This window comes from Trachypithecus francoisi, unplaced genomic scaffold (assembly GCF_009764315.1).
Source record: "Trachypithecus francoisi isolate TF-2019V2 unplaced genomic scaffold, Tfra_2.0 Lachesis_group3, whole genome shotgun sequence".
Classification (NCBI taxonomy): domain Eukaryota; kingdom Metazoa; phylum Chordata; class Mammalia; order Primates; family Cercopithecidae; genus Trachypithecus; species Trachypithecus francoisi.
In genome coordinates, this window is record NW_022681468.1 from 14,445,527 (window position 1) to 14,468,151 (window position 22,625).

Here is a 22,625-nt window from a genome sequence, read left to right on the forward strand (position 1 = left end):
GACGGGGTGGGTCCTGGGATCCTCTTGCACATGAATACCTGGATTCATTCATTTGACAGATACCTACTAAGCCCCTACTATGTGGCCAGTCTTGGGTACTGGGGATGCAGATAAATGCAGTAGACAGAGGTACCTGCTTTGTGGAGCTGACAGTTTAGTGAGGGCAAGAGACACAAGAAACAGATAAAATATTTTAAATGTGGTAGTCAGGGAAGGTCACAGTGAAAAGTGACATTTAAGCACAGACCTGAAGAAGGTGAGGAAGTGAGCGTGTGGATACCTGGGGAAACTGCATTCCAGCAAAGGGCAGGTGCAAAGGTCCTGGGGCAGGTGCACACCTGGTGTGTTCTAGGAATGACAGTGAGGGGGCCACTGTGGCTGGAGCAGGGGCCAAGAGAGGGAGAAGAACAGGAGCTGAGGTCAGCAGGAGTTGGCAGTCAGATGACACGGGCCTCGCAGTTCAGACTCCAAGTGAGACGGGAGGATCCTGGAGGGCTTGCTGCAGAGCCTCAGTCTGATTGGACTTATTTATGGGTAGGAGATATCTTCAAATACACAAGGTATGACTGTCTAAGGATCATTTGTGGCCTTAGAATCTCCTGTCCCAGCAAATAAAGAGATGCATAGGCAAAATGGCCTGTTGCAAGGGCCAAGAGAGTGCAAGAATGTCCCTAAAAATAACATTGTAGACTGCTTTTCCTTAGCACGATTGACTGCCCTGAACATTTAAGTGTGGTCACTAGGGGTCACTGGTGCTCCCCAGGCCTCCAGCCGCCCTGCTCTCTGTCTGGCCCAAGGTTCTTGCTGAACTTGGTAGTGCCAGCACCTCATCGCAGCTCCAATCCACAGTTCAGTGCTGAGGACAGATTCGCCTCCTAAGCATTCCAGTGATCTAATAGCGACCCTTTACACCCGCCCTGTGCCGCCCTTACAGGTCCATGCCTCCATCCTGAAGACCTGGGCTTGGTCCCAATGGAGCCCCCAAAAAGTAGCCCGAGAGTCCATCACCCCCAGAACATACCCGGCATGGAGAAGGGGGACAGGAAGGCAGCCTCCACCGGCTCTGGCTCCGGGGGTGGTGGCTGTGGCGGCGGCTGTTGCTCCTGATTCTGCTGAGGATCTTCGGGGTTTTCCACAGGAACATTCCCGTTTTCAATGTTCTCGTGTCTCCCGTTTTGAAGCGGCTTGCTGCTCACACCGTTGGCCGAGTTGATCAGTCTCTGCCGCTGTGCGGACAGGAGGCAAGACAGGAGGCAAGGCGTGTGATAAAGCATCATGCTATTGCTATACCCCGGGTTCCTCACATGCACCCTGCTCTTACGGGTGCCTAGAACAACATCCCTGGGGACAGGTTTGCCTGATAATCAGCCCAAGGACCTTGGAATCCTTCTAAGTGTGGTCATTTCCATTTGCATGGTTACCGGGAAGCCTTTGAGGATTTATCAGAGGGCCTGGGCCACCCCTTCCTAGTGCCAGCTGGACAACCCAGCCCATGGCACTGGTAACAGCCACCATTCAGGGCTCTCCTTGGCGACGTTCATAGCTGCCTGAAGACGGCCACAGGAAAGGCCCTGCATGCATTTTGTAATTTTTAATTTTTTAGGCACATTATACAAAATGTACACTCACTGCCAGGTGCAGTGGCTCATGCTTGTAATCCCAGCACTTTGGGAGGCCGAGGTGGGCAGATCACTGGACGTCAGGAGTTCAAGACCAGCCTGACCAACATGGTGAAACCCTGTCTCTACTAAAAATACAAAAACTAGCTGGGTGTGGTGGTGGGCCCAAGTAATCCCAGCTACTCAGGAGGCTGAGGCAGGAGAATCGCTTGAACCTGGGAGGCGGAGGTTGCAGTGAGCTGAGATCATGCCACTGTACTCCAGCCTGGGCAACAAGAGCGAGACTCTGTCCAAAAAAAAAACCAACAAGTACACTTACACTAAGTGCTCAGCTTAATGCTGTTTTACATCAAGATGTACAACATTTTCAGCCCCTTCAAAGACTCCCCCCAGGCACCTTCCTAGTCTACATACCCCTACTCCAGAGGTAACCAAGGAAACCACTATGCTGACTTTTGTAAATATTGATTAGTTTTCCCTAAGCTTGAACTTCATGTAAGTGGAATCAAGTATTAATGTACATTTTATGACTGCCTTCTTTCAGGCAACCAGTAGCCATGAGATTCACCCAGCTTTTCGCAAGAGTCAGCAGTTTGTTATTTTTCATGACTGTGTAGTATTCTATTATATGAATAACCCATGATATGGCTTTGCCTATTGATGGGCATTTAGATAGTTTCCCCTTTTTGGTTGTTATGAAGACTGCAGCTATGCACATTTGTGTACATGTCTTTTGTGGACATACACCCTTTCAGTGTGTGTCACTGAAATTTTCAGAGCTAAAAGCATCCTGTTCAATACCCTCACATTAAGTGGGCTAGTGGCTGATGTGAGATTAAAGCTCAGAAGTCCTTCCTCTGGACCCGGCTTCTCCAGCTCTCCATGCTGCCTTCCGGGTAGTTCAATCACAACATGGTGGAAGATAAAGTCTTCCCAGCAGCTTAGAACATTTCAGGCATAATAACCAGTATCTCAGCAACTTAGCAAAACCTATTCCTTTCCCAGCTATATATGCCATGAAAAATATTCTATAAACCCCAATCTCTAAATCCTTAAAAGTTGTTCAACCCTCCCCACCCTCAGCACCCAGTGGGTACAATTAACGCATGCATGAAAGATGGCCTGGATTCAGTCAAATTTCACTGATTCAAATTTCACTGAATTGGACCAAAATGATTCGCAATGATTCAAAGCTTTGGAAAGGTGTTTCCTTTTCTTAATATACTTTCTATAGAGAGGGCACAGTACACATGAAATCAGAGAGAAACGTTCACAATATAGAACCTGTAGGCCCTGTGAAATATCGTTCTTTCATACCATCTATGTGTTAACGACTAATTATCAGCGCTCACAGTTTGAAGTCTACCAACCCATCTGCTTCTCAGAGTAAGGACTTAAAATTCCAAAACGATCCATGCAACAAAGCCTGGAAAAGTTGGTGAGCAATGACCCTATCTTTGCTATGCTGTTTATACATTAAGTAATATGAAAACTATTATCTCTGCAAATGAGACGTAAAAGCACCCCATTGAAACACAGCAAGAGTGAAAAGGGAGCCCCAGAGGTCACTGCTGCTCATTAGTGTCTCAGGTTTTCTTCTGGAGTTGTTCTGTCCACAGAGAACAGGTGTGAACTCTTCTTTTTTGTTTTGCCCTAAATAACATTTTAAAGAAACAATCCACACTTCAGGTTGGCCTTTCTCCAATTAGTTCTACTCTAGTGCCTGACAAAATACCTAGTGAAATATCTCAGGCATGGTATTCGATTGCTGCAGGCTTTAAAATATCTCTTCAAAGGATAATCTGCTGCCTGTGGGTGATGGGCAGGCTTCTGGAAGCCCCAGGGCATCCTTCCTTAAACGGGTGCAGTGATCAGTGACACCAGGAAGAGCCCTAACAAGCATTCAAGGCTGCTCACTTTTATGGTCCTTCAAGCAAACTCACCTCATTAATGATGATCCTGCTGGCCATCCGTAGTCGGGTCCTGGGTCCAAACTTATTGGTGATCATGATTCGTAAGCCAGCTTCGGGGAAGGTGAACTTGGGAGGGCTGGAGCTCATGATCTCGTCCACCATCACCACGGGGTTCTTGCCATACTGTGGCTTCTCCTTCACTACTGAGCACAACATCGTGATTAGTGCTGATCTCTCTGAGGACAACACCCAAGTGCTGGGGCCACTGACTTCCCCTTGCCTTGTGAGCTGCCCTAGGCTGTGGTCCTGGCAGCTGGCAGCCACCTGGCAGTCTGGATGCCTGGTTTCAACTCCTCATGTCAGGCAAAGTGGATCACTGGCTTTGAAACACCTGCTGACCTAGTGTGTGAAGCCCAGTGGTTCCCCTTGCTCCAGGACCACTCATGGGCAACTGATGCTCTTCTCCCCTCTCTTCCGGGGCCCAGTCCTGGCTAATTACAAGGGTCTTTCAGTTCCTTATCTAAGCCTTACCAGGGCAGCCAACCCATAATACAGACAGGGGCCTACCACTTTGCACCCACGACTATAAGGGGACCTCTCTCTCCCCCGTTTACAGAGGCTCCGATGAAATTTTGCAAACTGACAAGGGTCCCTGGGGTGGAAAATGTTGCAGAGCAGCGGGCACTGGCTCTGAACTTCCTGCGAGGCCACCTGCTCTGTCTGCAGGAGAGGATGCTTGTAACTTTGTTCTGTATAGGGCAAGTAGTGAGGTCAAAGACTTAGATCATGGGACCTAGACAGGCAACTGAGACCCAGGAGAGGAGCCTGCTTGTTTGAGGGTGCACGGTGAGCTGCTGGCTGAGCCCAGTGACTATAAACCCTGACACCCTCCGGAGGGAGGCTGGTCTCTCTGAGCCTTTCCTTCCCCTCACAATGGGGAGGAACAAAACTCCCTGTCCCCAGACCTCTTCCTTGCCATTTTCATAAACCTGCACCGTGCTGGTATCCTTGGGAATTTAACATTTGACTCCAGATCCCTAGGAGGGTCTAGTTACAAAACCGCTCAGGAACACAGCATGCAGAAGCAGGCAGAGTGTTCCCCTCCAAAGGGCTATAAAAATGGATACGACTGTCCCTCTGCACTGGTTACCAGCTCCCGGTGTGTCTTCTATGGGTTATAGGGTAACCAGGGAATAGGTCCGGAGAGCAAACCCGTGCAAGAGTTAATAGCACAAAAATGCAGAAATGCACACCAGACACACACACACTCCTCACCAAACAGGCAGCAAGGCTCAGCAGACAGGAGGCGTGTGGGTTAGAAATCAAAGCCAGGAGAACATGCATTCGTCAGAGACGGACGCTAACCTCTAACGAGGCACGCAGCGCATCAGTGGGCCGGGCTTATGGTTGTTTGTTTTGCTTGAAATGCAGGTGTTATCGCGTGGATGAAAGCTGACTACTTACAATTTAGAAGAGGAGGAGAGTTAAGGAGACAAAGGCCAACAGAGACTGCCAGAGATGATTAGCGTGCGGTGGACGCCGGGAGTTTGGGGCAGCACTCTTGCTGGTGGTGAAGATGCCAGGGGTTATGTGCTGCAGGGTGTTAGTAGCGGGCTCCTTCTATGGGAGCTTCAATCCTCGGGGCCTCTGGCCTTCGGGACGGCTCCTGTCCTGGCTGATTCGATGGCTCTGCTTCCACTTTGAGGAGCAGGAGCCCCCCCCCCCCCCACAGCTCATGCCCTTAGCCCCTCACTGCTGCATAAAAGCTCGACTCCCTCCCTGCTCAGAAGCCTCCATCCCAGAGGAGGGTGGAACCCACAGAAACCGCAGGCTTCAGGCTCCATCCTACAGAACCTGCCCCATGCCAGGTACTGCTGGGGGAACAAGTAGGCTCAGAAGGAGGGAGCCTGGAGTCTGTGAGACAAGAGTCAGGCTCCCCCTTCTCCAATTCCAGGAGTCCAGGCCTGCACCCCCACTTCCTTCCGCACTCTCTGGGGAGTTTTCTCCCTTGGCCCTTATCTAAATGCATTCACTTTGATAAAAGCTACAAGAAGATGGGATTCTCCTTCCTTCCCCAGGATGCCTGGCTCCCAGGACACCTTGTCCTGGTGCCCCCGACCAACGACAGAACAAGGGTGTGTGCCCACGCCCAGAGTGGCTGCCCAGAAAAGAACTCAATGACAGCACATTCTCCCAGCAGTTCAGCTCAAGGTCAGGCATCACCCCCAACTCTCCCCACTATAAACCAAGGCTGTGCCCAGGGCCGGGGCAGCCCGGAGGGGTCCACAGTGCGCCTCTCAGGCGAGGCTGGCAGGCAGGTGGCCCAGGCTGTGTTCAAGGCCACCTGAGAAGCACCAGGAGGCTGCTTTGGTGAGCTGAGCCACACAGCCTTTAAGAACGTTTCAGTACTCAAAGGCCTTTTATCAGTGTGATGGGGAAAAGACTTTCTCCCCACTTTTCCCGTCAGGGAGCTGGAGGATAAAACTTCGGGTTTTCTGCGAGAAACACAAAAACTGAGAACAGCTCACTCGGGCCTGAGAGAGTGTGTGCTCTTGAGAGAATCTCCCAGGCAGCAACCTGTGCATCCCTTTGGGTGGGGTGGCCACATGGCAACCTGCCTGGAGCTGGGCACAGGGAGAAAAACTCCAATGTCATCTCCAGCCAAGAGTCCATGGCACCGCCCTTAGGAAAGGAAAGGCCCCAAAGCCTTGGCCTCCCCAGTCCCTCCCGGGCTGTTACCGGGGGCTCCTTCCTCCTGCTTTAGTTGAGTCTACGCAGGGGACAGTGCAGAGCAGTGACTCACACATGGCCCTCTGGGAGGCTCTTATGATAGGGGCAGTAAAAAGTGGTATGAAGAAGTCCCCACGTCTGCCTCTCCAGGTCTCCCCTTTCTCCAATTCCAGACGTCCAGGCCTGCACCCCACTTCCCTTCACACTCTCTGAGGACTTTCTCCCTTGGCCCTTATCCAAATACATTCCCTGTGATAAAAGCTGCAGGAAGATGGGATTTTGCCTCCTTCCCCAGTGCTTGGGGGCAGTCCCGTGTCCAATCCTCCAGTTTTCCAGAAAATGTCCTGGACTTAAAGATATTTGGGGCCGGGCGCGGTGGCTCAAGCCTGTAATCCCAGCACTTTGGGAGGCTGAGACGGGTGGATCACGAGGTCAGGAGATCGAGACCATCCTGGCTAACACGGTGAAACCCCATCTCTACTAAAAATACAAAAACTAGCCGGGCGAGGTGGCGGGCGCCTGTAGTCCCAGCTACTCGGGAGGCTGAGGCAGGAGAATGGTGTAAACCCGGGAGGCGGAGCTTGCAGTGAGCTGAGATCCGGCCACTGCACTCCAGCCTGGGCGACAGAGCGAGACTCCGTCTCAAAAAAAAAAAAAAAAAAAAAAAAAAAAGATTTGGGAGGAAATAAACTTGCAAGGAAGTGCTACTGTCACAGGCACAGAGTGGCGGAGACAGTCACAGCAGTGCCAGAAAAGGCACCGTGTGGGCGGTGGCCTCTGGGAGCCTGGGTCGCCCTGAGAAGCTGAGGAGCTGAGGCCCCCATGCTGCGAATGAGGAGTGCTTCCTGCAGGGTCCTGGGAGGTCTCCTGCGTTGGCCACAGGGTGCTAGGTGGCTCTTGGGTGGGCATCTCCCACCAGCCTGAGTGACTCAGCACACAGTACTTCTCTTCCTTGCCACGAAGGCCCAGAGGACCCAGGAGCACCATATATACGACAGGGCAGCAACCAGCCTCTGTCCTGCCAGCCTGTGTGTGGGGACCACCTTGGGGCCAGTACATCCATAGAGTTAAAATCCGACATAGCAGCCCGCATGGCTCCTTCCCCTTCTGAGGTTGTCCTGGAAACAGGCTTCCCCTGGGGTAGCCTGCTCGGCATTTACGAAACTCGACACACGAACCAAACTCCACGCTCATCAGCTCCTCAGCTTTGCCCTTTGTGGGTGGGCCTCCGCAGCCAGGCTGCGGCCTGGACCGCACCCCGCCACCCTAGCAGGCTTCCCCCTTCTATACGGAGAGACTCCTCCCTCTTGGGGGTTGCCTGAGACAGGGCAGAACAGACTCCCAAAATGCAAATGGGAGGAAGCCATGCCCTCATCAGCCCCAGGAGGATGACTGGAGAAGAGGCCCAGAAATACAGCTTCCGCCCCCAGATGTCCCAGACACGTCTGAGACCACCTGGTCCCACCAGTGACATCACGAAAGAGTTCACCTGATTAGCCCCAGGCCACGGAGAATGGGGGGGAAAGAGCCCCCAGACACCAGTGCAAGGCGCTCACCTGGTGAAGGTCTTGCCCAACACCGAGGGTGGAGCTCAGACCTGTTTTTCCATACTGATTGCAAGAACCGGCCCAGGCTCTCCCACTGGTCTGGGCTAGAGTGAACGATCTCTCCTTCCCGGCAGCTGCCTCCACAAAGGGAGCCACCTGGTCACTGGCCTTGGATTATTCAGGTTTCCAAAGAGGCCGTCAGTCAGGCACAGATGATTCAGAGAATTCAGTAAGACATGACAGGAGATGGCTTTGGAGGCCCAGACCCCCAGTTCCCAGACAAGAAGGCCAAAGAGCTGCGGATGAGACAAGGTTGCTGCCCCAGGGGAAGAGGCTCCCTGGCGGGGCTCTCTGAGGCTGGCCTGGGGATGCCTGCTCAGCTTCGTGTCTGCCTTTTATTAGCCTTGTTCTTCCCCCAGGTGACAGTTCCCAGCCTGAGAACCGGTGCTTTGTCCAGAGCCCTTCTCCATCCAGGACTGGGTCTGGCATTTGAGAAACTGTAGGGAGGCCCAGGCTGGCTCTGCCGCCCCAGCTCCTCAGCTTCCTGTGGTGGGCCCGCACATGGGTCAGGGACACCACTGCATTCTGAAGAGCCAAACAGGCCTTGCGCCTTCCCCAGAAGGCGTGGGAAAGCTCCCAGAAATGTGGCTGTGGTTTTTCTCTTTCCTGCTGTACTTCCCTCCACCCCTGCCCCACCTAAGCAAAACCCCATCTCCTATACTGACTCTCCCTCCTCACTTAGGGCACCTGTGGTCAAAGGTAAGAGAGGGACAATTTAGAGGGGGGACATTGTGACAGGCTGTGTGTGTGTGTGTGTGTGTACACAAAAGAGAAGGAGAGAGTGGCTTCCAGGACACATTTCTGCCCACTCCTGTCTGCTCAGCCTTACCTTGCCTCAGCAATGGCACGGAAGGGTCATCATAGCTACTGTCATAGAAATCATTACCAGCCTCCAGCTCACTGTTGACCGGGTTGCCGTTTGCAATGCTCTTTTGTTTGATTGTGAAAAAGGCTTGCATCTTCACATTGTACCTGGAAGTGAGGGAGGCAGGAGGTCAGGGCAGTGGAGAGGATTCCCACGGACTGGGCAGTGGGGGATCACACCCCATCCCTGCGCACAGTCAGCACAGCGCAGGAGTGGCGGGTGGCAGGGGAGGTGTGGAGCCTCGGCTTTTCCACTGGGCTGACAGTTTCCTGACAGGGACCTGGGAACACTGTGTTGTCTGGGGGCACCTGCTTCTATTGAGCTGGTGGTGGGCTTCCCGGGGGCATGAGAAACCTTTCAGCCAAGAAGATGACTGAGGCTTACTTAATGGAGCCTGTCCTAATAAAGGAAGCTCGACCTCGCCTCTGAGCAGGCTCGCAGGGGGCATTACCAGACCTGTCCTCTCTCACCCAGCAGCAGATCTTGCTCCCGGGATGCTCATGGGCACCCCCTGTACCACTCACAGCCAGCACTGCCATCACCCCTGAGGGAAGAGTCTCTCCATCTCAAAGAACCTCAGGCGGGCTCCTCACTGAAAGGCACTCAGATTGGAGACCATTTAAGGATAACGCTCTTGCAGTCTGACAGTTTATCACCCATTTTTATAAAACGTTATAAATGTTTTATATAAATGTGGGATTTATATCCTCATAAAAAACGAGTGTTGTCTTTCTTTTTAATTACGTATCCAGGTATGAGGAGGAAGATAAACCTGAACGTGGCTCAGCTCATGAGTAGGGGTGTGTGCGTGTGTGTGTGTGTGTGTGTGTGTGTGGTGGGAAAAAAATATATGTCATAAAATTGACCATTCTAACTACTTTCCCTTTTTAAGTGCACAATACAGTGGCATTAATTACATTTGCTTTGTTCTACAACCATCAGCACGGTTCCCAAAACATTTGTATCATCCCAAACAACAACACTGTTCCCACTAATCATTAATTCCTCCTCCTTTGCTCCCCAGCTGCCTACACTGACCTCTGATCCACCTCTATGAATGTGGCTCTTTTAGACCCTTCACGTAAGTGCAATCAGACAATATTTGTCCTTTTGTGACTGGCTTCTTCCACTGAGCAAAATGTTTCCCAGGTTCATCCATGTTGTAGCCTGTCAGAACGTTATTCCTTTTTCTGGCTGCATAGTATTCCTCATGGGTAGTTTTGAGATGGTTCTGACCTGGGTAGCTTCTGGAGGGGCTCAAGTTTGCATAGCCTGAGTTTCCATCCTCAGTACTATCAGTGGCTGCAGTTGTGCAAAGCACTGGCCCAGAGAAGTGGCATTTTATGAGGCCTGGGGCAGAGGTTAATCTGCCTGGCTTTTTGAAAAGAGTGGTATTAAATTATCAGAAGGCTTCTAGAGATAGCACAAGTGAGTGGTTACCCTGGGGCATGGAGTAGCTGCCCAGAGCAGGGCGGGAAGGAGGTCCTTGCATGCTACTTGTTTGGGGAGCAGCCCTGTAGTCCACACATCAGCCACCTGCGTGACTCCCCTGGCCTCAGTGTGGACGGCACCCCCAGAACAGCATCTAACACTCCTCCCCTACTCCAGCTGTCCCCCAGCAGGGCGTCTCCCAGAGAGCTGGGGCTGGCCTAAAAGGATGAAGATCTGATAGATGTTTTTCTCCCTGCTGTCACAAAAGGCTATAGCAAGCAGCAGGGCAAGGCGTCGGCAGCCCCGGGGAGGAGAAAGGGCACTTACTTCATGATCAGAATATAAAACACATACAAGATGATGAGCACCAGGCCTTCCCACCTCAAAGAGAGAAAGGAGATTGCGGTTAGAGCTCGGGGCCTGGGGCAGGTGAAGGCTGGGACTGAGGGGTCCAGGAGTGGAGGAGGGCGGGATGTCTTTACCTCCCCCGCCCCTAGTGCTGGGCCCAGAACCCGGGCATGTGGGAGAGATCCCCCAGCCTGTGGCTGTCTTGCCACCAGAAGCCCTTTTGATGATCAAGCAAGAAAAGCTGAGAGGTCTCTTCTCAACTATAGAGGTCTGCAGGACAGAGGTGGGGTTCTCCCAGCTTCCTAGAAAAAGGAGGGACTAGGGCCACCATGTCCCAGGATTCATGGAGGCTAGTGGCCTGAAGTCACGCAAACTTGACCCTGAGAGACCCTGTGGTCACCCAAGATTCTGGGCAGGAGCCAGAGAAGCTGTGGGTGTGGGTGGAAAGGGGCCCAAGTCCTGGAAGTAGGGCCTGAGAGCTGACTGAATATGCGGCAGGTGGCACAGGAGCCTTCCGGGCCTTATGCTGGGCATGGAAGGGTTGGGGTCTTCCTGGGATGCACCATTACTACCCTCTGCTGCACCCCACCCAATCCCATTAGCAGTGGGGATTTTCGTAGCTCTGACCACAAGCCCCTGGTGGAGCACACAAGCTTTAGCTTGTTCATCCACTTGACATGTATAAACCAAAGCCCATTATGTGCCCAGCATGGGCTACAGTTGTTTTGGGAGCTCTTCCTTTGCTGACCTCTAGATCATGGAACCACTGCCATCCCAACCCTGTCTACAGATGACAAAAATGAGACCCAGGAGTTCAGAGGCTTTCCTGGGGCCAGACAGCAGGTTGGGGGCCAGGATAGGACCAGAACCAGGTTTCTGGGGGCCCATAGCACACAACTGCTCAGGGCAGGTAGCTGATGTCCTTGGCCTGATTGTCTAACTCTGTTTCCATAAATAGTCATACAGGATGCAGCCTGTAATCCAGACACTTTGGGAGGCCAAGGCAGGTGGATCACTTGAGCCCAGGAGTTCAAGACCAGCCTGGCCAACATGGTGAAACCCCATCTCTACAAAAAATTAAAAAATTAGCCAGGTGTGGTGGCACGCACCTGTAGTCCCAGCCACTTGGGAGGCTGAGGCACATGAATCACTTGAACCCAGGAGGCAGAGGTTGCAGTGAGCCGAGATGGCACCACTGCACTCTAGCCTGGGCAACAGAGTAAGACTGGGTCTCGGAAAAAAAAAAAAAATCATACAGAATGCATGCAGATTCTGAATTGTTGGCAATCAAAAGAAAATGTTTATGAGTTATGAATGTCAGATGCATTCCCATGCTATCAAATAGAATGGAAACATCAACCTGTTCCTCAGAAGTTTGTGATTTATGTATCTGTTTTGGTGGATGGGATCTCACTATGTTGCTCAGACTGGTCTCAAACTCCTGTGTTCAAGCCATCCTCCCACCTCAGCCTCCTTAGTAGCTGAAATTACAGGTGTTTTAATTCCTACCTCAGTGTCTTAAAGATAAGTCTCTATATTTTCTTTTGACATTTTCTAAAAAGTCTCATTTTTACAGTAATATCTTCACATTACCTGGAGTTTACCTTTGTATAAGGTGTGAGGTAGGGATCTGATGTTGTATTGTTCTGTGTGGATTCCCAGTTGTCCCTGCAGCATTCAAGACTCTATTCCTAACTCACTGCCTTATATCATGACATCTCTGCAATGTCCCCCATTCCAGAAATAGGCCCATTAATGCATTCCATATTGGCCTATGCTTCTCCCTTTGCAAAATACCATACTGTTTTCAGAATTTTAACTTTATTACACATCGTGACACCTAGCAGGACAGGACTATTAAGGGAAACAATTTTTCGCACTTTGACAGGATAAAGAAAGGCATGATTGCTTAGAATGATATCTTTTTTTACTTTCACAAGTTAATAAGCTTAAGTTTATGAAAATAATGTTTAAAAAGATTCAGGGAACCCAACAAACAAGGATACTGGAAACAATAACAAAAAAGAACAATGAAAAATACACTTGAAAAACTTACCACACAATTTGTTCATCATATATGAACTGTAAGGCAAAAGAAACAGAGTTGAGGTGGGTGGGACATATTTATTTCCAAACAAGAACAAGCACAGACACCCAGGCACCCAGAGCCAATGTATACTGGCCTTGTTATATGTGTTATGGATCCATTTCTGAGCTGTTCACCTACAGGCCTTTCCTTAGCGTAGCCCAGACCAGCAGTGTACTGTATTACATAGCCCCAGCTTAGCACGGCCACCCTCAGAGATATGTCCTGTGCTTTATAACAGTCCAAATAGCTGCTGGGGGCTAACCTGGCAGAAGCCTCCCCTCATTCATGGAACAGAATTGATATAATCAAGAAATCTCAAAGACTGAAAGATAGCTAAGTGTGTGTGCATGGTGTTTGTGTGTGTGTGTGTGTGTATGGGGTGTGCGTGTGTATATATGGTGTGCAAGTGTGTGTTGGAGGGTGTATCTTTTTTTTGTTTTTGAGACATAGTCTTGCTCTGTCACCCAGGCTGAAGCGCAGTGGTGTGATTTTGGCTCATTGCAACCTCCGTCTCCCAGGTTCAAGCAATTCTCCCGCCTCAGGCTCCCAAGTAGCTGGAATTACAGGCATGCACCACCAAACTCGGCTAATTTTTGTACTTTTAGTAGAGACAAGGTTTTACCATGTTGGCCAGGCTGGTCTCAAATTCTTGACCTCAAGTGATCAGCCCGCCTCGGCCTTCCAAAGTGCTGGGATTACAGGCGTGAGCCACCGCACCCGGCCTTCACTTCATTTTTGTAAATCAAATAATTTTTACATCATTTTAGTGAATCCTTAATTTTCTAGTAAGGTAACTGTCATGCAAATTAAGGAATGATTATACTTTGCTCTGTTTGGAATTTTATCAGGAGTCGTTCATTATTGTGGAAAATCACATCATCAACATTGGCACCACCCACGGGGTTTAGGTGCCAGCCCAACACTTGGGCATCAGTCTGCATTTGTACTAGACAGTCTCAGAGATTGTTTTTGTGTAGGAGGGAACCAATCCCTTCATTGGCTCTCCTGGCTTCTTCGTGCAAAACCATTTACATACTGAAAGATGTATTCTTTTATTATAAATTACATTTATTTCTCCTTTATATTATGGTTATGGCATATGTTGACCTTTTTGAAATTATGTATCTGTAGATTGTTTCATCTGTAGAATCATCTCAGACATCTACTTTTTGGAGGGTGTGGTAGGTAGCCTGTAGGGGGGTCCCCATGCTCCCACTGCCTGACATTCATGCTTCCCTAGCATGTGGGCTGCATGGGACTTGCTTCTAGTGACTTGGTGCACCTGGTGACTTGCTTCTAACAAACAGAATACAGCACATGTGGCAGGTATCACTCCTGAAAGCAGGTTAGGAAAAGGCTGTGGCTTCCGTCTTGGTGCCTCTGGCCCTCGCTCTGAGGAAAGCCCGCCATCCAGCTGAGAGCTGCCCTGTGGAACAGCCAGCAGCCCAAGGCCTGCCCACAGCCACATGAGTGACCCTGCAAGAGCAGCCCCGCCCACCAAGCTCTGTGATGATGCTACCCTGACTAATGCCTTAACTGCAGCCTGGCAGACGACCTGGCCTAGAGGACCCAGCTATACCATTTCTGACCGGTTTCTCAGCAGTTTAAGATGAAGATTTATTATCTCCCACTTTCTGTAGGAGATGATAAATCTTCGTCTTAAACTGCTGAGTTTTGGGGAAATTTGTTATGCAGCAATAGGGCACTAATACAGGGGACATGACTGTCTATATAAAGTTGACTCTAGGTTTGGTTGAGAGCTGTCACTCAGAGGCACATTCCACCCCTGAAGTTTGAGCATGCCCTGTGTACGTGCCCCTTTCCTCCACTTCAAAATTCTTTTGTTTTAAAATGCTCCCCTGTGGATGACATGCTCCTTGGCTATACCTGGCTGTGTCATCCACCTCACTATCAAGTGCCATGATGTCACCCCAGCCCTTGGGGCCCATGTGGGACACTCCACATCACTCCAACAGGTCCAGGGCCCCCTTGTAGCTCCTCTCCTCTTCTTCCTCTCCTCCTGGCTCCTCTCTTGCTCCCAGCTGCTCCCTCTGCCTGCCCCGAGCTGGCCTGCTCCCTCTCCCACCCTGTGGGCAGCACAGCCAGAAACTCTGCATTTTAAAACCAAGCCCACCAAAGAGTAACCAGGGCCTATGTGGGGAGCAAAAGGGCCCCAGATGAGGAAAGTGCCCTAGCTGAACCGCACGGGCTGTGGGACGCCTGCTTCTGAGGCCTTTGTGTCTTCAAGATGGCCGCTGGATTTGCTCCACAACCAAGGTGCGGGGTCTGAGGTTTTGGGGAAAGGGAGGCACAGTGCTGGGGGTGGCATAGTGCTGGAGGTGGGGGGCTGGTCATCGTGACCACAGTGAGTGGCTGGCACACCCCACTACTGGGTGCTGTGAGTCCTCTCTGGTTACAGTGCCGAGGCAGAGATCGGCAGGGGTCCTGTGCTTTCGCAGGGTCCTGGCCAACCTGACCTTGGGAGTGGAGGGGCGACTCACCACAATGAGCACGATGACAGAGATGGTGTAGTACACGGAGTCTCGGCACACGGCCCACCACGTCAGACGGACCACCTGCCGGCAGAGCCCGGTTGGCTGCTATGAGCAGGGGGATGAGGAGGGTGTGCAGCTGCCCAGGCCTCCTCCCCTCCGCAGCGCGGGGCACACCCACAGGGTTCCTCCTCCTAACTCCAGCCCACACTTGTTCTTTGTTATATTTGGGGAACAGAATGAAACCAAGTAATGTTCTCAAGCTATGGCAAAGCAGCCCCCTATTCCTCTGAGGTCAGAACAGTGAGTGTTTCACAGCAGAGGCCAGAGGCTCTCGCTCTCCACCCGATCCTGGCAGCTTGAGGCACAGTCAGCTGCCCACTTCCATCTCCCTCCGCAAAGCAGGGCCTCACTCACGACCCGCCTCTCTGAGGTCAAGTCCAACATTCCCCTGGGTCTCTGAGGATATCTAATGGGGTATCAGCGACAATCCAGCTTCATGCTCCCTGTTGGGGAGGCCAAAACCAGGCCCCAAATGTATCCAGAATCCAGCTCAGCTGTCCTGTGGGTGTCCCCACTGCTACCCCAACCTCTTGTCATAGAGGCTCTTCCCCCACACTTCAGGGCATGCATCTGCCAGGCCCGGGGAGAAACCACTGACCTGGCCAGCAAACAGTCCACATACTCCAATTATGCACAGGATGTTGAACACAGCAGAGCCCACGATGGTGCCCACCCCGACGTCCCCGTGGGTGATAAACACCCCTGGAAAGGAAACACACAGACGCTGGGCATCAGACATGCACCCCAGCCTGCCTCTTCCTCAGTGTCCCCTTTCACAGGAAAGTGGGTTGTTTTACTATCAGAGCATCTGTGAAGCAGAAGAGAATGGCAGAAGCAGTGGCAGAACCAGGGAGGTGGAAATGCTGCCAGGAACTAGCTACTCCAATCTTCCTTTTCCTCTGAGCAGCTTTATTCAGATATAATTTGCCTGCTATAAAATTTACCCATTTAAATATACAATTCGGTGGTTTTAGTATATTCACAGAATCGTGCAACCAAAACTACAATCTAATTTTAGAATATTTTTATCACCTTAAAAAGAACATTTTTATCACCCCTCAGCACCCTACTCCACCCCATGCCCCAAGAAACCACCAGTCTACTTACTGTCTCTCCAATTCTCCCATTTTACAGATGAGAAAAGTGAGGCTCAGAGCTGACAAATGCTCCCACTGCTCTGGGCACCAAACGGACTCTCTAGATCCTGTGTCTCAGGCTAGAGGGGATTTCTTACCAATAACAGAGGCAAACAGCTCTGGTGTTGAGCTTCCTGCAGCCATGAAGGTGGCTCCAGCCACATCTTCACTCAGATGGAGTCTCTGAAACAGAAGTGACCACAGACCCTCAGGGTGTGACATGGGGGCCCTGGACATCACTGGACACTCCACAGCCAAGGAGCATGCAGGAGAGCAGTGCTACAGCCAGAGCCAAACTCCTCTGCCCGCAGCCTCTCACCCCGGGGACATGCTGTCTGCCTTCTGCCATCTGCCCTCCACCCTCCACCAGGCATTCCACTCAGAGCCCCTTTCCCTCTCCCCTGCCGATCTCCTTTCTGTTTGGCCTGCAAGCCCCTGACCAAATAATGTCTCCCTGATGAAGTCTTCCTATGCATCCACTCAGAGCTAGTCATTTCCCTCAGATACATGTGTTTTATCTGCTGTTACTGAAACGTGAATTTCACATGAGGGTTTGTGGTTCACACGCTTTGCCTTTCCTCACCAGATGATGAGGGCAGCAGCTGGTCTTCCCCGTCTTTGCATCCCTGGTGCCTAGTACAGGGTCTGGGACACAGTGGTGCTCCACAGGCGCACACCAGTCTAGTGACCATCCCCTCCCATGCCAGTTTTGGGTACTGGGAGCCTCAGTGAGAATGTCAGCATTGTGGATCTGGAGGCCTCTGGTCCACAGCTGAGCCTTGCATTCTGGAAGGCCTTCTCCATGGCAGGCCTGACATCCGGTGGCTCACAAAGACCCAGAGGTACTGGTTTCAGGGTTAAGCTGGCACAGGACAGGGTGGGGACTCATGGTTGAGGCCTGTTCTGCCTGTCCAGGCCACATCTGGCCACAGAGCCTATCCTCTGATCTAAAGTGCAGTGCCGGAGGCTTTGGATGTTTGGAGAAACCACGGAGACTGAGGGTCTGCCTGAAAACCAATCTGGAGGCGCCCACTTTGTGGTTCTCAGAAGGCCCCTCAGGGCAGGACTCACCTCCACCAGCCCCACCTCACAAAGTACCCCTGAGCAGCCCTGGGCTCTGGGGCTACCGAGGAAACCACTGATGAGCTAGCCTTGGAGGAGTCCTCAGAAGGGTCAGCACTCTGGGCTTGACAGAATCTGGGGTGGGGGCACAGCGCTGTCTCCAGGGCAGAAGCCAGCCACCTTAACCCTGCCAAAAATCAGAGTTCCACAGAAGAGGCTCTGCTCCCAAAGGATCTCCAAAACTTTCAGCAGAACCCAAACATGCTGCCTCCTGTCCTCCCTCCTCCCTGCCTTTGCTTGGGCCATTCCTTCCGCCTGGAATGCCTTTCCCTTCCCTCTCTGTTTGCTAAACTCCTTCCTACTTCTGAAACCTGGACCCAATGCCACCTCCTCCACAAAGCCTTCCCAGATTTCTCCCCCAAGAGAGATGCTCCCCCTCTCCCTTTGGCTCCCCTGTCCTTTAATATCTCTCACTGAGCCCTTGACATCGGTCTTACCTACATGGCTAAGACCACCACCCTTGCTCACCTCCATCCTTAGGGATACAGGTAACCCTATGGGGAGCATGGCACCTCCACTGTATGTGGCCCTACACTGTAGTCACCCACCTTTCACCTTCCACAGGCTCCCATCAACCCCATTGCTATGGCCTCCCCAAGCTCTCAGCCTAGTGGTGGGTCCTAGGTGTGTATTCAGTAAGGCTCAGCTGCCTGCATCCTTCCCAAGGACCCCCTCTGGAAGGCAGAAGCAGCAACACTTTTAATAACTGCCGTCGCTGCAGTGCACACTCCACAGGGTCCCTGGGTGGACCCTCCTGCACAGTCATTCCCGTGGGCATTTCCCAACTCTGCTCCTCACCCTCCTCCCCTGGCTCCGTTCCCTCACTGACAAGCGTCTGGATGGAGGCAAGCACAAGGCTCCATCTGAGGGGGTGTGGGGTAAGGGGAGGCCTTTGCACGTTTGCCAGGTCACTGCTTAGCAGGCCCAGGTCCAAAGCAGCCAGTCCCAACTCTGCAAGGACACTGAGCTCCCCAAGCTGGGCCCAGAAGGGGGAAAGTCACAGGGAAGCACCTGCCCCAAACAACCTGCCTTCCCAGCTGCAAATGTCACCATGAAGACATGGCCTCAAACACACGGGAGATTTCACAGGGATGAAGGCTGGCAAAGCCCTGGGCACTGTGCACACAGGAGGTGCTGCAAACGGAAGTCGATTTCCTTCCTTGACTAGAAGCCAAGAGTAAGGTGGAGCAAAGAGAGATACACTGGGATCTTGTATGTGAGGAGAAATAAGGAAAGAAAGTAAAAACTAACAAAATAATTGTGGGGAGAAAACACCAGCGTGCAAAGGTGAGGACGGAAGAGAAATTCCTGCCACTGCAGCTTGGCATCCCCCTGGTGGGGTGGGCCCACCGGTCACCTGCCAATTGCAGCTGGTGACAGGCAATGCTCCACTGCATCTGGCAGGCCTGCCTGTGCTTTGTACTTAGCCGGTTGAACACACATGCCAACAGCCTGCTGTGGACCCAGTGGTTCTGGGTAGTGATCTCACACCGGGAGCGTGTTCTTCTGCCAAGTTCTGGGAGAGGCTGCCATCCACCAAGGCTAATTTGTACCATGGGGCAGACACTAAGTGCTCGGTGTGACAGCCTTTACCACCAGCATGCTCCCCACACCAGCCCTGGCCTTCTTGGCCCGGCATTTATGTACCACATGTCTCCAAGGCCTCACCAAGGTGTCCCAAGTCCCTTCCGCGTACCTCACAGATCTTCTCTAGAGATGGAACGAAGAAGTCATCGCACACTATGGCCAAGGCATAGAACATATACAGAGCCTGCAAACGAGAGAGGAGACAGGCAGGGTCAGTGAGGGCCCCTGCCGCAGCTGCAGAGGGCCCACCGCACCCCAAACCAGGCTGCCAGAGCAGAGGCCAGGCAGACAGAGCGGGGCACACAGGAAGACTCCAGCACCACAGATTTCGTTCCCTCAATCCCCTTACTGGCAAATGGGGAAACTGAGACCCAGAGAGGCGATAACATGCTGAGCAGTAGGGACGAAAACTCAGGCCACTGGGGCTTCCTCCTCTTGTGATCTAATAAGAAAGTTATATTTTCTCTCTGCCCTCCACAATTCCTGAAACCCATGGAACCTTGGGCATAATAGGAATGTCTTCTGCATGATAATGAGGTGACTGGTGACTGGGGGCATCTAGGTAGCTTCAGGATGGGGCAGGTCACCAGAAAGACCAAGGCAGTATGAGCGGGTTGGGACTTTAAGCCCCAGTCCCCAACCTCCAGGGAGGACAGAGAGGCTAGAGGTTGAATTGATCACCAGCGACCAATGATGTAATCAGTCACGCCTATGTAATGAAGCTCCACAGAAACCCAAAAAGACAGGGCTTCAGGAGTTTCCCTGATAGCTGAACACAGGGAGGCTCCTGGAGGGTCGTATGCTTAGGGAGGGTGTGGAAGCGCTGCACCCCTTCCCCAATACCTCGCCCTACGCATCCCTTCATCCATATCCTTTTTTGTTTGAGACGGGGTCTCTGCCACCCAGGCTGGAGTGCAGCAGTGCCATCTTGGCTCACTGAGGCCTCTACCTCGTGGGCTCATCATCCTCCCACCTCAGCCTTTCAAGTAGCTGGGACTACAGGTGCACACCACCACGGCCAGCTAAGTCTGTTTATTTATTTTTTTTTTGTAGAGATGGGGGTCTCACTATGTTTTCCAGGCTGGTTTTGCCCTCTTAGACTCAAGTGCTCCTCTGACCTCAGCCTCCCAAAGTGCTGGGATTGTAGGAGTGAGCCAAGGCACCCGGCCCTGTATCCTTGGTAATATCCTGTGTAATAAATTGGTAAATGGAAGTCAAAGTGTTTCCCTGAATTCTGTGAGCCGCTCTAGCAAATTAATTGAGCGCAAGGAGGGGGTCATGGGAACCCTGATTTAGCAGGTTGTTCAGAAGCGCAGGTAAAACAACTTGAGAGCTGCATCTGCCGTCTAAAGAAGAAGCAGTCTTGTGGGACGGAGCCCTTGGCGGGTGGGAGCTGCCACTGTCTCTATGTACAGTGTCAGAACTGAATTGAGTTAGAGGACACCCCACTGGTGTCTGCTGAATTCTTGGCATGTGGGGAAAAAACCCACACGTATTTTGTTGTGTGTTTGTTGAAGCAGAATGTGGTGAGCAAGTTTGAGAGCAGGAAAAACACTTTTTTTTTCTACTCTCTCAAGCATCTCTTCTTAAAGCAGCAGCTCTCTCTCCTAGCACCAGGGTCTGCCCTCAACAGGCAAGATCTAACCCTAATGGCCAAAAAGGAAAGCACTGAGAATCACCATTTTAGGAATTTAAAATAATAATAACAATCCTGATTTGCTCCCTTTATTTTTTAGGGAAGGCACTAAAGTGACTGCCTATCCACTGCCAAAACAAATGGCAACTTGAGATCCAGCATTTCCTGGGATGCTACTTAATAATGTTGGTACCATTAAAACACACAGGCCATTGACACTTGGAGGTTCATGGAGCAAAGAACCCAGATTCTAAGGCTGGTTCTGGAACTGACTTGCCAAGTGACTTTGGATAAGAAACATTTCTAGGTTTTGGTTTCAGCATCTGCCTCATGATGAAGTAAGCACAGATCAGCAGTTTTAAAATGGTTTTATATCTGGAGTCTCTCTCTGGCCCATCCCTCTGCTCAGCAGCCAGCACGGCTTCACTGAGCTCATCCTATGTGCCAGGAACTACCAAGGGGATCAGTGATACAGTGGTGAGGAAGCCAGGAAAATCCTCTCCTATAACTTACCTTAGTGGGGAACAAAGAAGCAAACTGGCCAGTAAAATATCTACCAGGAAACAGCAGTGCAAAAGCCCTGAGGTAGGAGTGTGTTTGACAGCATTTGAGGAATAACAGGGAAAATAGAGAGAGTGGAAAATGGAGAATGTGAGGTTGGAGGGAAAGGCAAGGACCAGGACCCATGGAGAAGAGATGGGTTTTGCTCTAAGCACTGGGGAAAGCCATGTCTTTCTTCAAAGAAAAAGTGCTATGGATGTCCTGTTTGCAAAAGGGAAAGGCTGGGCTACTTCAGCTAAAACAGCGTGATACTCATCAATTTCACCATTCATTCATTGGGATTAATAAAGCAGAAGATACATTAGCTGAATCCAGGGCATCTGAGGCGTGTATCTACTGGATTTGACTCATTGTCACCATTTTGGGGAAGAGGAGTAAAAAGAAACAAATAACAGGGGTGTGGGTAAAGGGGAGATGGCAGGTGGGGGAGACCCTGCTACAAAGCTTAGGATTCTGACTTGAATTCACTCACAGCAATCCCCACCAACATCACCTCCGGAGAGTCCAAAAGGCCTCTCTCTCTTCTGAGCCCTGAGAAACAATGAGGAGAGAAGATGAGCCAAGATAGCGCCCTGATTTCCATCTCTTGTGTCACGGAGCACTGCAGGCAAAACCAGCCCCTAAGCTAGGTCCTTTTTGTGCTCTAAAGAAGAGGTCAGCAGTCATCTACCCATTCAAATCAAAAAAAAAAGAAAAAACAAGAGGTCAGCAAACGTTTTCTGTAAAGGGTCAGATAGTAATATTTTAGGCTTTGCTGGCCAAATAGTCACTTCCACAACTATTCTGCTGTTGTGAAACAAGAACAAGCCATAGAATGGGTGTGGCAGTATTCCAATAAAACTTTATTTATAAAAACCATTGGTGGTATGGGGGTGATTTTCTCATGCTGTTCTCGTGATAGTGAGTGAGTTCTCACGAGATCTGATGGTTTTGTAAGGCAGTTTTTCCCGCTCTTGCATGCTTTCTCTTCCCTGCCACCATGTAAAATGTGCCTCCTCCCCTTCCACCATAATTGTAAGTTTCCTGAGGCCTCCCCATCCATGCGGAACTGTGAGTCAGTTAAACATCTTCTCTTTATTTATTTATTTATTTTAAAAAAAACAGTTGGTGAGCTGGATTTGGCTCTCCAGCCATAGCTTGGTAACCTCTCCTCTAAAGGGTTCCTATGAAATTCCCAAGGTGCACTCAGGTTCAGCAGAAACCTGAGGTTTTATTTCAGCTATGCCAAGACTTTCACAAGGCAGGACCACAGAACTACGGGACCAATTAGCCACATCCACAGTCCCTTAGTGAAAGGGCAGGGAGTGTAAAGCCAGAGAAACTAGAAAGATAATAACTCTATTATAGAAATAGTACACAGGTCTGTTGTTCAAAATGTGCCAACAGCCCTCATTCTAGTCTTCGTTTTCATTAACGGCTTACCCTC

At 51.0% G+C, this 22,625-nt stretch overlaps 1 protein-coding gene across 5 annotated transcripts in view; it reads right to left on the reverse strand.

Annotated features, from left to right (window-relative positions):
- The window catches only part of SLC24A4 (solute carrier family 24 member 4), an 89,262-nt gene that overhangs the window by 38,815 nt on the left and 27,822 nt on the right, over positions 1–22,625 (reverse strand). For 2 of the 5 annotated variants that reach the window (XM_033191542.1, XM_033191539.1), the window contains exons 3-11: positions 19,112–19,186; positions 16,392–16,476; positions 15,756–15,859; positions 15,104–15,178; positions 12,570–12,595; positions 10,493–10,546; positions 8,699–8,841; positions 3,563–3,732; positions 1,022–1,226 (exon numbers count right to left, since the gene is read on the reverse strand). In XM_033191542.1, the coding sequence (XP_033047433.1) occupies positions 1,022–1,226; positions 3,563–3,732; positions 8,699–8,841; positions 10,493–10,546; positions 12,570–12,595; positions 15,104–15,178; positions 15,756–15,859; positions 16,392–16,476; positions 19,112–19,177 (928 nt within the window). In that variant the 5' untranslated portion in view covers positions 19,178–19,186. The remainder of the gene's footprint in view (positions 1–1,021; positions 1,227–3,562; positions 3,733–8,698; positions 8,842–10,492; positions 10,547–12,569; positions 12,596–15,103; positions 15,179–15,755; positions 15,860–16,391; positions 16,477–19,111; positions 19,187–22,625) is intronic. The other 3 variants (XM_033191541.1, XM_033191543.1, XM_033191540.1) reach the window with 3 other exon arrangements.